Below are 15,388 nucleotides of genomic sequence, written 5' to 3' on the forward strand. Positions count from 1 at the left end.
AAAAAAAAATCTATTACAAAACAACAATTTAAAAATATTTAACACTGAACCGTTTTTTAACATTCTAGCAGACATTATACCAACAAAGCACAATTTAACTTAAAATTAATAAGTTATTAATATAATATTTTTGGCCATCAGACCCCCTTCTTGAATCAGGCATGTATTTTTTTTTACTGTACAAATAAAAGCAGCCTTGCTGAGCAGAAGAGATTTCTTTTAAAATAAGTATAAATCCCAATTTGAACACTGTGAATGTTATAATAAATGCATTAAAGGGGTCATAGGATGCCCATTTTCCACAAGTTGATATGATTCTTTAGGGTCTTAATAAAAAGTCTGTAACATTAGTTCTTGCTTTTTCTCAACTTTTATTTTGGCGGAAACACGCAGGAAGACCTCAATGCTTTTTGTTGACAACAGCAGATTTATAAACGAGTCTCATTATGAATACATCGCATGTATTGCATTGTCACATGCATTGTAAAAATTTTCGATTTCAATCATCATACAGTAACCAGCAACAATCACCCCTTCCTCTTCTCATTGAAGACATGCGATGCAGTACTAAACAGTCTCTCGCTGTCGGTGCTTGTAATGATTTTTGTATCTTTCTTGGACCGTTTTAAATGCTTCCACACTGCTGACATGTTTGTTGCATTATACTCTACTGTGGTTGCTATTTGATTGCGTCACAACATTGTTCGGTACGATTTATTCGGTCTTTTTGCTTATTCGGCCGAACACCGAAAGAGCTTTTTTTTTGCTATTTTCGGCCGAATCATTTCGGTTGCCAAACATTCGGTGCATCCCTAAATATAAATGCATAAATTTGTATTTATGGAAAGTCCCAGAGTTATTATTGTATCCCAACATTTTTCCCTAACAACATGCATTCTTTTAAAACCATGGCATTGTTTTATTATTTGCACGAAATATATGCAGCTCCGACGTGAGAAGATTGATCTGGAAAACACTCTGGAACAAGAGCAGGAGGCACTAGTCAACCGGCTTTGGAAGCGCATGGACAAACTCGAGGCAGAGAAAAGGTAATGTCCCTTGTGATCCGGTCTGTCTTTCTTAATGCGTTTAATGTCTAATACAAATCTTTGTACATGTCTACAAACACTTGATCAGATTATTTTTTTTCTCTTCATTCTGATTGGCAGGATTCTGCAGGAGAAGCTTGACCAGCCAGTGTCAGCCCCGCCCTCTCCACGTGAAGTTTCCATGGAGATTGACTCTCCGGAGAACATGATGCGACACATCCGCTTCCTCAAGAGTGAAGTGGAGAGGCTCAAACGCAGCCTTCGCACTACAGAGCTTCAGCGTGAGTCCTTGTCTCATTACGCACGCATGCACTCCTGCACAGCACAGCCTCTCTGCCATCATACTGCAGCCGGAGGCAAACAGACTGTACTGCAAATTGGAATACAGCCATTGTATTAATCTTAACAGTAGCTCATGGTATCCATACTATATACAGTTCCATATTAGGATTAGTACTTCCCAATTAATAGTACATTGTACCAAAAGCTAATTGGGTTCCTTGAATAGTGAAGTACATGGTTTTATTTTGTAGTAGAGGTATGTGTAGTACAATACAGTCATAGTATGTAGCACAGTATAGTGAGTTGCACACATTAGTTTAATTCTTAGCTTGAATATTTTAAATTGTGTTATGGCCACTAGAGGGAGACATCTCCATTTACATTACAGTAAAATAACCACAGCTTTATTCTAGCTCTTGGTATCACTCCCATCAAAGCTTTAATCATGGATTAACACAGCAGTGCATAAAGTCAGCGATAAGGTAGATATAAAAAGCGGGAAAAAAAAAAAATATTTATATATATATATATATATATATTAGTTATAAAAATAGATGTGTATATATTATAAAATATTTATATAAAAATATTTAACATTTATTTAATTTATTAAAACTATGTAGTAGGCTTCAAACTGTGAAAATGTTTATGCATTTTGTTTATTTTAATAGTTTTTTTTTATTCATTATAAATATCAGCATAACAATTTGAGAAGGTTTAACTGATAAGCATGAATTAACATATGTCTTAGTATTTTCAAGTTTAAAATGTATCACTTCATCCAGAATTTTAAAAATAATTCAAAGAGCAATCTTGTGCTTCAGTTTTTTTCTCAAAATCCTGAAACATTGTTTATTTACAGGTTTAAATTACAGTTTATATGTCTTTGTAACATTTTTTCTGTGTATGTTTTCTATCATCTTTCTCTCCCTCCAGACACAGAGAAGCGGGCTCAATATATTGAGGAGGAAAGGCAGATGAGGGAAGAGAACATTCGTCTTCAGAGGAAACTCCAGAGAGAAATGGAGAGAAGGGAGGCACTGTGTAGACAGCTGTCAGAGAGTGAGAGCAGCCTTGAGATGGACGATGAGAGGTGCATTAATTACACACAAACACAAAAGATGACTGGACTCATGACCTTATGTACATATATGATGAACCTTGAAAATAACCAGACACACTGGTCTTAACATGAGCATTGTAGGACTGACCTGGTTCATCTCTATCTCTCTCTAGATATTTTAATGAGATGTCTGCTCAGGGACTGAGAGCTCGTACGGTGTCCAGCCCAATCCCCTACACCCCCTCTCCCTCATCCAGCCGCCCCATCTCCCCTGGTATGTGCCCACGCAGATTTATCACTCTTTTATAGCAACAACTGTCTTTAACAGCTATTTTAAATTGTAATTATTTCACTTTTTTAACACATTTAACAAATGTTTTTACTGTATTTTTAATCAAAGGTGAGCATATTTAACATTTCAAAAACTTAAAAATAGCTATAACTGTTGGACATTAGTGTACGTGATTAAAAGATTTGATGTGGTTTGTCTTTGGCTCACATATCCATTTTAATACTCAACAGGCTTTCGGCACACAGCCTTTGGATCAGTTTCTAGGGTGATGATTAGACGAATGTGTTTTTATGGAGTGTTAATTATTATGCAAGCTGTACTGTACAGTGATGTGAAGGTATATTAGGTCAGCGTCTTGCTTTCTGTCTCATCTTGCTTTCTGAGATTAAACTGATAAATGAGGGCTAACCTTTGAGGTCTATAAACATAAATCTTTTAGATTGATGATGATGTAGATGTTTTATGGTTTTTAAATTGGCATTAGGTATTGTAGGTTTTGATAAACACAAAATAGATAAACTAGGTAATAAACTAAAATAATCTTTTAAAAAAACAAACTCATGAACAAGTATATCAAGTTATGCAATTCAAAAGTTTATGAAGTTCAAATGACCAAAGATTAATATTGATAAGGAGAGCTTAAATCAGAAAAAAGTCAACATTTTGTTTATTGCTGGTTTTTAATAACAGCATTAATGGGTTGCATCATGTAAAAAAACGTGTGCTTTTTTTTTTTTTAATGACCTCAGAGAATTTAGATATGCATGATGAAATTAATAACACTGCACATCGATGGTGTGAAAATCACATTTTCTATTGTATTGCTGAGGAAGGCTGATTTATAATTTTCTGAACCAATCTAGTTTTTTCATTAGTTTTCTGTGCTGAGACCAATTATTATACATTTTCTCATGATCTCAGAGGAGTGATCTACTGAGCTATTTATATTTGTTCTGCATACTGTCATTGTTCGTTTCGAAATCTTGGCATCTTACAAAAAAACCAGCATAAAGGACCTCAATAAAATCGATTAGCAGATGCTCTCTTTTCATTCCAGGTTTGTCGTACGCTAGTCACAGTTTACATGCAGGAAGCAGTGTGTCATGGACAGCCTGTTTTCAGTTAAGATCCATTGTAACGCCATTCAGCTGAATTGAAAACAGCACATTTGATGACTCATCTGTGAGTCACCTGGTGACACTCGACCTCAGAACGCTCTTCCTCATCCCCATTGTGTGCCTAAGTTAATATTAGCACGCTGAGCCGAGCACCACTCCCCCACTACACGTCTCCCGGGCTACACATCCACCCAGGACCCTCACACGCTGTACAGGTGCCTACACACACATCCAGCAACATTTGATGACTCATCTGTGAGTCACCTGGTGACACTCGACCTCAGAACGCTCTTCCTCATCCCCATTGTGTGCCTAAGTTAATATTAGACCAGTACTGTGAATCCTCAGCCATTCAAATAAGATAAAGCACAAAAGCTGCATCCTGACTTTCTGTGTACCTTGCCGTGTATTCTGACCTGTTAGATGGAGTGATAGTGCACTTACTCCACCCAAAACAAACACAAAGGTGCCATGTCTTGTACTGTGTAATGGAGATATTAAATTATATCATAATGCAGAAACCCCGATAAGATAAACTCGCTGAACAGAAACATCCATCATGTTTTTGTGCATACAGGTGAGGATGGCCTACATTTTTAAATTTAGTTGTAAAAACATGTTGCACAAGTTTCACACTTTAAATTCACTTTTCCCAAGGAACGTTACTTAAAAAAAAAAAAAAGTATGCTGATGAATTGACATGGTTTATTTTTAATCTTGCCACTCTTTTTGGTGAGATTAATGATTGACTGTTGATTGTTAAAAAAAAAAAACAACAACATTTATTCCTCTCACTCAGTATTAGGTAAGAAAAAATTCAAATGGCAGAAATGGTTAGGAAAGTCAAAGAAAGTGGTTTAAAAATGACTTTAAGGATGTTTTCTATATGTGTGTCAGGACCAGGTTCATGCCAGTTCAAACAAGACCTGGACAGTCTTTCATCACATTTCCTGTCATTCATGGCAGCTCTAGAGTAGTTGAGGTGACACTGTAGCTATTGATTTCAAAATGAAAGGTCTACTTCCTGAATTTAAAATTTTTTATCAATGTTGAAAACAGCTATGCTGCTTAATATTTTTGGGGAAACTTGGATACATTTGTTTTTATTCTTTGAGAAGAATGGTCACAAGAAGTTTTTTTAAATTCAAATTTACAATTTGTTCTTAATAAAAGTTAATAAAGTTAAAAACTTAATAAAAGTGTTAGTTTCTTTCTAAAAATCTTAAAGACCCCAGACCTTTGAGTGAGTGTGTATATTTCCTTTCCAAGCCATTTTGTACCATTTAAGAAAAATGGCGACTGCAACGTGGATTTAATGTGTCACTTTATCAGGTTAATGTTAGCTAGCAGATAAATAAGTTATCTATAAATGTACAGCAATGAAGTAATCATTTTCATCCTGTCTCAATTTCAACTTATGCATGTTCCACAACACCCTCTGGATATTGTCCAGTTGAGTGAAGGCCAACAATGTAAGTCTAGCCATGTTGCAGCAGCAATTAGTCCAGCCTCATGTTTGTCTGTTGCACATATATGACCCCTCTATTTACCAGCAGAGACTTTTGATGAAGTGACTGACTAGGTAAGTACATTACATAACCTCACCCTTGCCGTCCCTTAATGGGATGGCTCATTGCATAGCGAACTAAATAACCAAAAACATCAACACGATGCGGTCCAGTTGCTTGTTCATTTCACAAGACTGAGTTTGTAAGCAATTGAAATATTCTGTGCACACTTCTGAGGTAGTGTATTGAGACCAAGAAATCCAAAAGTATTTCATTGTACGTTTTGATGTATGGGCACATGGATCCAAGGGAAGTGGTATGACAAAAAAAAACAACTCCTCCTAGGATATGCTTTTGTGATCTTTAGCGGTAGTATTAGCAATTAGCAAATCTAGTCACTTGACCTCCGTTCCATGTACTTTACAACAGATATGGCCTGATATGGCTGCTGAGCTGATTTGATTAGGTAATACCGAACTTAAACTTCTTACTACACGGGTGACCACTTCAGGCTTTCAAAGAATAATATTCAATGACAGGTTTGGATTAGTCGCTAATTCATGACACTCATTATTGTTGCCTCTTTTTGCTTTCCTAATACCTATTTGAACGTTGTGGATTATATTTTCCTGTTGGGGAGCTGTTGGCTATAGCAACAGTGAACTGTTTGTTTTAGCAAAGAGCGGCTGGCTCACTTTCATGTCCCGTGGTGCCTTGAAAAAGTCAGCTTGTTTTGATAAACCTGGAGTGACAGCAGAGCCAGACTCTTCCAACACACTCATAGGGGTCACATTTGCACTTTCACACTCAGTTTGCACATGTAAACACACTCATGTGTCAAATAAACTAGGGGAGTTGATACCAATGACCATTTCATGTGTAAATTTTAGCATAGTTTTGTTTAGCAAAAGCGTGACCAGTCAGAAAGTACAACTGTTGAATCTTTTTTTCACCAGACATGTCGTATTTGGGATTTCAAAATTGCCTAAAATGTCTAGGTTTTGGCTTTGTTTTCCTGTTGTTGTGTTCTCTACAGTCCTCATACATTACTGATGAAATTGAAACCACATACTAGAATGCTATTTCACATATGCTATCACATACTAGTAGGCAATTTAGCAGAGGATATTATAAATTACACTTCCATTAAAAGGTTTGGGGTCAGTTTGATTTTTCTTTTGTTTTTGAAAGAAATCTCTTGTGCTCACCAAGGCTAGATGTAATGTAAATGTAATTTATTTCTTTGATGGTAAAGCTGAATGTTTTGTGGCCGTAACACCAGTCTTCGGGGTCTCATGATTCATTGGAAATCTTTCTATGCTGATTTAGTGCAAAAATAAAAACTTATATTTTGTTGTCTTAAGCAGCACAACTGAGTTCAGCATCAATAATAACATTTTTGTAGAAACCGTGATATTCTTTGATTTCAAGATTTTTTGATAAATAGAACGTTCAAAAGAACACCATTCATTTGAGATAGATATATAACTTTAAAAGTCTATTTTCTGTCACTTTGTATATCACATCATGAGCTTGTTTTTTATTTCCTCCCGTCATACAGAGGCCATCCCCAAGGAGAAGCAACAGCCCAGATAAGTTTAAGCGTCCGACGCCGCCTCCCTCCCCAAACACACACTCTGGAGCACAGCACCCTCCTCCACCACCACCACCCGCACAGCCGATGGTGCAGTCTGGCTCCTCCCACTCTGTGACATCACAGAATCCCCCCTCTCAGCCTTAATGCATGCACCATGCGCTACCTTAAGCTAGGCTGCTCCAAGCTAGGCTACACTACTACTACTACTACTACAATGACAACAACTCCGTGATCCTCCACTGGGCAAAGGTTGGAAGGGATTGGAGCGGATATGGAATTAGAGGACTGTTGAACTGGGGAGCGAAAGGACTGGGAATGTGAGAAGGGAGAAGGTGTAGATGCTTGGCCTACTGACAGATCCATAACCAGCCCCATGCCGTTAAATTTCGTTATTCTTACTGTTTTTTTTTTCTGTAAAGTGATCAAGCTGGTTCAGGAAAAGATTAGGAAAGTATAGGAAGATTGTTCGAGAGGGTTGTCAGCTGCGTATGCCTGCGCTTTTTTTTTTTTTTTTAACAGATTAACTGTTAAATGTAATCAAAATTTTCCATTTAATAAACAACTCAACACTCAATTGGATAAATCTTTATGAGTGCATCTTCACAGAAGTTGAAAAGAAATCCCAGCACATTTGCAGTGGGTGGCAGTAAAACTTTTTTCTTTGTTTTATTGTTTTTGTTTGTAAAACAGACGTGTGCGCGTGTGGCTCGTTGGCAGCATGTAGATGGTAAAGAAGACAGACTGAAATGTACTGAAACTGCACTTGTTGCCTCTCTGCGTGTGTATTATAGTGGGATTATATTGTTTGTGTGTGTGTCTGCACAGCCATAGATGTTTCCCACAACTGCTGGTCGGGGACCAGTCTCTCCCTGCTAGAATCCAAACATGACCCACTACGAAAACAAAGTCAGTACTGGTTTCTGATCAGCAGCTCAACCTCTTTCAGAGCCCTCGCTGTAAAGTGAGTGCCCTGAACGCTTATTCAGATTGGGGAATTTTGCTTAATGTCAGTGTCATATAACACCTAAACATGAACTGACATGTTGATGCAACAAAACAAGGTACTGTTGAACAATTAACTCAACATGATTAAATGCTTGTACAAAAAAAAACTTTTTTATTTTTCTTACCTGAAATGTGTGCAAGTTATTCAACTTTAGCTTATGACGCTATGTGTGTGTTTTAACCTCATTGAATATTTTAAGGATTGTTAAAGATACTGTGATTTTTGAAGGTTCTTTTATTTTTTTTGTTTTAGTCAGATCCTAGGGGGAAGGATTCAGAAGTCACGAGTGACGGGTCACATTTCCTGCTTTTTTTTTTTTTTTTTTTTTTTAAATCAAGAAAAAATCTCATTGTAGCCAGGTCTCCTAAACGGGTCTCTTTCTGCAAAGGAATACATCAATATATTTATATTTGAGAGGTGATGGGTTTATTTAAAATCTAAAATTCGAGAGATACCAGTGCAGTTAGTATAGCAAAATAAATAGCAGTTAGCATGCCCACATCCTCAAAAAAACATGAACCTTATAAACTGACACAGCTGTTAAATACAGTTACAACAAAGATAACTTTTAGACCTTGCTAATGTTTTGTCTAAGATGATAGTACAACCAAGGTTCAAGAGACATTAATACAAATTTTTCCTATTCGGGAATGTCTTGTTAATAATGTTGCATATTATAGGGCCTATACAGTTCGCTGAAAAAAAAATGATTCATTGAATTTACTAAATCTTTTTAAGGTAAGTGGTTGCAATCAGTTTATTTTAGCTACATTAAAATAAACAAATGTGGTTGACTAACTTTCAAAAAAAAAAAATGTTTTTTTAAATGTAGCTCAAATAAATTGTGCAACCACCTTAAAAAAAAATTTGTATCATTTTTTTTTCAGTGTTCTTTGTAATATTAATGCGTTTCACTGCTTGTTTTTATTTATGTATGATTCAAAACATGTTTTGATACTGTGTTCAGTCACTGTCAAATGTGGGGCCAAAAACAAATCAAAAGGTGAGCAACAGGCTAGATGATACAATAAAATCGAATTTCTAATTTTTCAAACTACCGTACATGACTGTTCATGTGCTCCCTTGGCTTCTAAATGAAATTAAAAAATGAAATATGATGACCTATTTTTCAGGGTGTGCAATTTCCATGTAGGTAGTCTTAAAAATATGTCCTTCAGGCCTCAATCATTACCAAGATGTCTTAATTCATATGACCGAGCACATGCACGTGTCATTGTGTCAATATGAGTTATCTGCGTGTAGGATTATGTAACGTTTAACTTCGTTATCTCTTCACAGAACTACAGAGGTGTGTGTGAACGGTAACCTGTAAAAAAAACCCCTCTAGTTTTAATTACTTATTGGCTGAAGCTGTTTTAGTTTGACTTCTGACCTTCTGTTGACACATGGTGACTTGTGATTTCACCAAGTACAACATGTTCCTGGATCAACATCCCTATCAACCAATCAGAATTGAGGGTATACGTTTCCAGGAAATATCTGTTTTAGGCTTATGATCAGGGTTAGGTGCTTCTACACCCTTGTGATTCAACTATCATTTCACACTGTTTTTAGGAATAAATTATGGGTAGGGTTAGGTTTAGGGGTAGGGATTGGGTTAAGTCTATATTTTTGGACAGTTATGTTGATCCAGGATCAACAAAAGATGTAATCCCTGCACAAGTATTTCAGCATAAGCTGTCCTGTGCTGCTTTCTCTCCAGCAACAGCCACTCTCACCTGGTTCAGACCGGTTCTGTCAGGCTCGGGTGGTCAAGGGGGTGAAATCGACCCTCAAGTTCTAACATTACGGACAGATTCGAAGAATAGTTAGTCACACAGTTCAGTGTGTTTGGGTTCTAAAAAAGCTAACATAGATATACCCATGTGACTGCATTAGCAGGTAGGGAACAGCCAGGGGTGCTTGTAACAATTTACCATTTCTTTTGGTAGATCTATAAAACAGAAATGACTTAACTGTACAATAAAATCAATATAATACTAATAGTAGTAATAATTAGAAACTAGTATTAATAATTAAATAATAATTATTAGTAATATTTTAAATCTGGTAACAATTATTTGAGAACCTGTCAAAAAATAAATACTTATACAATAATTAGAATTATAAAATTTAGCACACTTATAGTAACAAAAATAAGATAATAGGAATAATACTTATGTTAACAATCAGGAAGAACATGTCAGAATACAATGATAATTATAATAATTATATAATATTGTTATAAAATTAAAATGACAATCAAAAATGATATACTTTTAATACAATTTTATAATAATACATTTATCAAAAATAGTATTTAATAAATAATAAATAATGTATTACATAATTTAAATAAATTAAATAATTCTGGTAGCAATCATGGAGAATCATTATTAATAATTATAAAATAGTATAATTGTATTATTTAAATGATACAATTTAAATAATCATTTAAAAGCCACTTTAATTATTAATGGATCATTGGGGTCTACATTTAATAATGAAAGGGTGAAAGTAGGGTGAGAAAATGTCCTGATCTAAATTTTGACTTGCTAGTTTAGTTAAGTTACACTGATATGATGCTCTGTATATGTGTTGAGTAAGATGAAGCTGCTAAGCTGAAAGTTTCACTGCCCTGCGTCAGTCTTTGGAGAAGGCATGTCTTCTCTTACCGTTCCCTCAGCTGACTTGAGCTTGATTTGCTGCTGACCTGCGTTTAAGGGTAAGAATGGAGTGGCAAAACAAGACTGTCAACATCAGGAGATGCCGTATGTGTGAGCAAGTCAATAACGGAGAACGAGAGGGAAAGGGAAGGGAGTGTCAGGATATCACAGAGGTCACTCCAGGTCTGTGTTCTCCGCCATGCTAGTCAAGTTGAGTCAGCATTCCTGAAAGAGGAAGCAAAATCTCACAGTAAACATGGAGATCATGTCACACTCACAGCTTTTGTTTTCCAGATGGACTGCTCTCATTACACTTCCTCTGAAATGGGATTAATCTTTTTTTTCCAAGAAAAACTACAAAAAAGCTCTTAATAAGTATGGCGATTACTTAACATTACAGCAAATCCAACCAAACTAAATTAAACCGTAAGCTATTTCTGCTAAAACATAACTCAAATCTTCTCTCACACTCACTCAAATTGAACATCAACACAGAGAAAATTAAACTATAGAGGAGAAATGCACACTATCAGTCGAAAGTTTGGACGCATTTGACTGTTTGATGTTTCTCATGATCTTTGAGACCTTTTATCTAGTTTTGTAGACAGATATAAAGTGTGTTTGTGTATGAATTTATTTACAAAACCACCGTTTTAATTAAAATGAAAAAAAAAAAAAAAAAACGCGAACTAGCGAGTGAAGGAAAACAACCAACATGTGCCCAGCATGCATGGGAACTACTTCAAGACTGTTGGAAAAGCATCTGAAGTGGCTATTTGTGAAGTTTTGAGAGATCGCCAAGAGTGTGCAGCAGTGTTAGATATTTAACAATTAAAATCATAAAACGGTCTTTATTCACGGTTTAATATGCATACTTACTATTTATTTGATGACTGCTATTGTAAAAAATTATAATAAAGCCTGAGTGGGTGTGTTTAAACTCTTGACTGGTACTGTAAATGAACTTGCTCTGTCCATCATGTCAAGCTCTATGTTTTCTTATTAAGCAGACTTTTTAATCCAAATGTAATCTAGAGCCAAGGGTATGTTCCTTCCAGAAGTATCCCATTGGTTTCCCAGATCCCTGCGGGCTGCAGTCACGCCGCATAAGAAGAGATGTTGTCCAAAAAGGTGATATGAGGCAAATGCAATTAACTGTTCTGTTCTTTCTTTTTATTCACTCTCTTTTCATGTCAGAGGGGATTACAGAGTCAGGGTGGGGGAGGCCGAACCAGTGTGGGAACCAGTACAAGCACAGCGCAGGAACAGGATCTCGGTGGGCTTAGAGCCCAAGCCGTCTGATCCTCAGCACAAAAGTTCAGCCGACCACCCAGACAGAGACAAGAGATGTAGAAGGGTGGGAAGAAGTCTACAAGGTTTGCTCTGTTGCTGAGTCTAAAACATGTTCTTCAACATCTTCAGCTTTGGATTTATACAGATATTTATTTTTATGCCTCCATGCCTTTAATGTCATTTATTTTACTGCCTCCAAATAAGTGAATTATAGTAACAGAGGTGAAAGCCTATTGTGATGTAAAACTACAGGTTTCCTTTATTTTTTTAATTTGCATATTACTTCAGAGATGCATGATCTGAGACAAACAACAGATTATTGCTTATTGCAAACTTACTGCTTTTACTCATTCATTTGGTAATTTTAATAACATAACCTTGAAATTTCAAAAGATTTAATGTATTCATAATGTTCCCTTTAACTAAAATCTGTTTTGTCATGAAAACTCACTTGCAGTTGCAGAGACAATGATAATGAGCTGACTTCATTTTAAGCACAGGAAATGTATTAATTTGTTTTTTATTGAAAAGTTTTAAACGTTAGCATTTTAAATAAAAATACAATAATGTAGGCTATTATTATTATTATGACAACAATTTTTCTCCAGCATTTTAAAGCAACAGTATAGTTTTTCTTGGACGCAAAAAAAAAAAACCTAAAGAAACCAAAAGTAACAGAGACTCGAGTCTTTGCTTGGCCGGTTCTTTATTTCACGGGATAGAAGAGCGCATGCTGAGAAAAGTACATGCCCGTGCACTGGTTGCAATGTCCAACCTCACATTGGTGCCTTATCAAATACAGCAGATTACAAATGGCGTTGTAATGTTGAACGCACCTCTCCTGTAATCACGTCTCTCTGCTCCTCTGCTGGTAAGGCGCAACTCTTAAAATAACAAAATATTCTCTAATAAGCATATACACAATAAAGCATTGACGTTAATGTTTTACTATGGAATAAAATAGCTGTTAATTATTAGGTGGCGAACTGCAGTTGAGGAGAAACTTCAGCGCGCTTCCGTTCGTTGCATCGCTCTGCGCGCGCTGAAGGGTGAAGATGCATCCGCGCGCAGCTAATGGCACCGGTTCTTCTCACGAGTCACGACTGCGGGATGTCATATATGAAATGGACGAATTTAAATAAAACAGGGCGTTAGGAAGGCAGTCCGGTCAGTGGTCTCTCCCCCTTCGAGGTGTGGTCTCTTTCCAGAAGCGTTCAAAACTAGGCGGCGCGCGAGAAGGTATTCAGCAGAGAAGCGCGTGAGACTGGCCTGGTCTACCAGGCACGAGCGGTTCAGCCCACCGCGCTCTCCAAGCAAGAGCAACATCCACCTGCCGTAAGTCTCAAAGTTTTTAAGTTTTGTGTTTTAAGTTGTAATTTTCACATTTTATTTTGGTAGTTGATAAATACCATGCACGTAACCTATCATAGGTTTAGATTCGTTTAAATAAGCAAAAGTGACTATTTTAGGTGTAGTAACATTTTAAGTTTTCACCGTTTTTAATCACCTGTTAAACTTTTTGGAGTTCAGTTTCTATTATATATTGACCTTTATGTATACAATGAAACCTAAAAAGTTACTTATTTTTGTATAAAGTTTAAATATGGTATTGCAGATTATATATCAAATTACATATTGAATACATGTAAAAAATTACAGTTTTGCATAAATGATAGCATGTCACACTGCCATGAACTGCACACTATCAAACTGATGTTTCTCCCTTTCTTTCTGAAGTTCTGTGTGTCAAGTGAAGTCAGCGTAAGATCAGTGCTGAGAATGGGTGCTGTAAAGGGTGAAGGTGCTTTAGATGGTGGATGGGGATGGATGATTGTGGTGGCCTCTTTCATGGCCCAGTTCCTGTCCTTTGGATCCCCCCAGTCCGTCGGGGTGTTGTACCCCAAGTGGCTCAGTGCCTTCCAGGAGGGAAAAGGCATGACGGCTTGGGTCGGATCCATGGTGTCTGGTGTGGCGCTCATCACCAGTGAGTACTGATCATTTCTCTCTCTTTTGTGTGTGAGAGGGAGAGAGATAAAGAGAGTGTGCCGGTTTCCTAATAAAAAGCAGTCTGTGCAAACAGCAAGAGTTCTGGTGCTGTTATGTAATGCACATTATCACACATGCTGACAAATGGGTGTTCAACATTTTGAAATAGTATAAGACAAAAAGAAATAGCACTGAAAAATTTCTTAATCAGTTATAAACATCTTGTGAACACAAATAATTAACTTTGCAAGCAAAATTGTGTAATGTAAGTTTAACATCCATTGGATTTTGTTAGATTTATGCTATAAACAAGAAAAAAGTAATTGTGGTAACACTTTACAATGTCTCATTTCTTAACATTAGTCAAAATGAACTATGTGCAATATATTTTTTACAGCATTTATTAACCATTGTTCATGGTAATTAATAAAATACATGTTTATTGTTACAATGTTTATTGTTTGTTCATGTTAGTACAAATGAACATTTACTAAGATTAATAAATGCTGTAAAAATGTGTTAACTAACATAGTTAACTAATATTAACAAAGGAAACTTTATTGTAAAGTGTTACCACAATAATGTGCCAGATAAAATAATTTCAAGATATTAATATCTCTCATGCAATTATTTTTTTCAAGTTAAAATGTCCTGTTTTTCTATTTTTAATAGACAAACATTCTAAGACAGACCTGTTTCTTTGTCCTAAGTGTCCTAAATCTAATCTGACATAAAAATCACACACACTAAAACATACTGCTCTTTTCCCCATAGAATGCTGCTGACTCAGTGTTCTAAAGCCCTCTTTCATGAAAAGACATGCTGACAAATAGAAAAATTATCTACTTGTTTACATTACAGTTGTATACTAGTCGGTTTTTGCTGTCGGCATTGCAGGGGTCAAATTGACAAGTCCAAAAGAACATCCTCTGAACTTTACTTACAAGAGAGAGAAAGGGCAGAAAGACAGAAACATAGTCACCTTTCATGAGCTAGAGTAAAACTTCACACAGGCTGAATGTGCGTGTAAATGTGTCTCTGTGTGAGTGTTGGGTTACGGAGGTGTCAGGTTTTGTTTACAGACATAGGGGAGAGTGGGGCACAAAGTAACACTTCTTGACTTTCTCAGTTTGTGTAAATCCACATGGGGTTTAGAATATATTTTTTTTATCCACAGTAATTTTACACGTGTCTAGTACAAATATGTTGCCTTGTTTTAGGATTACAGTGTATACGTTTTTCTTTATTTACCCTAAAAAAATGGAAGTGAAATGTGACAACATGCCCAGTAGGTGGGGTACATTGTAACATCTGAGGGGCACGTTGTAACATGACCATATGACAGCTTAAAATGTTATCTGATCGAATGAAAACAAATATACAAGACAAACTAAAATATTTTGTTAATAAAATAAAATAATTATTTATTTCAAATAAAATAATGGCGTTTTTTAAGAATTAAAAATAATCTGATTTTGGAGTTTGACAATGAACACATTGCAACCATGCTTGGGACGGCCCACATAAA

General features: G+C 36.1%; 2 protein-coding genes across 2 annotated transcripts in view; both read left to right on the forward strand.

The window, feature by feature from the left end:
• The window catches only part of LOC107733539 (coiled-coil domain-containing protein 6-like), a 12,401-nt gene extending 4,984 nt beyond the window's left edge, over positions 1 to 7,417 (forward strand). The window contains exons 4-10 of the mRNA XM_016545204.1: positions 946 to 1,049; positions 1,170 to 1,330; positions 2,268 to 2,424; positions 2,568 to 2,668; positions 3,744 to 3,786; positions 3,941 to 4,019; positions 6,874 to 7,417. Coding sequence (XP_016400690.1) covers positions 946 to 1,049; positions 1,170 to 1,330; positions 2,268 to 2,424; positions 2,568 to 2,668; positions 3,744 to 3,786; positions 3,941 to 4,019; positions 6,874 to 7,053 — 825 coding nt within the window. The 3' untranslated portion in view covers positions 7,054 to 7,417. The remainder of the gene's footprint in view (positions 1 to 945; positions 1,050 to 1,169; positions 1,331 to 2,267; positions 2,425 to 2,567; positions 2,669 to 3,743; positions 3,787 to 3,940; positions 4,020 to 6,873) is intronic.
• A 5,550-nt stretch (positions 7,418 to 12,967) lies between these two features.
• Positions 12,968 to 15,388, forward strand: part of LOC107733537 (monocarboxylate transporter 9-like) — a 13,161-nt gene continuing 10,740 nt past the window's right edge. Inside the window, exons 1-2 of the mRNA XM_016545202.1 lie at positions 12,968 to 13,209; positions 13,612 to 13,858. Of these exons, the coding sequence (XP_016400688.1) occupies positions 13,654 to 13,858 (205 nt within the window). The 5' untranslated portion in view covers positions 12,968 to 13,209; positions 13,612 to 13,653. The remainder of the gene's footprint in view (positions 13,210 to 13,611; positions 13,859 to 15,388) is intronic.

Source organism: Sinocyclocheilus rhinocerous, unplaced genomic scaffold (genome assembly GCF_001515625.1).
Source record: "Sinocyclocheilus rhinocerous isolate Xijiao unplaced genomic scaffold, SAMN03320098_v1.1 scaffold2715, whole genome shotgun sequence".
NCBI lineage: Eukaryota > Metazoa > Chordata > Actinopteri > Cypriniformes > Cyprinidae > Sinocyclocheilus > Sinocyclocheilus rhinocerous.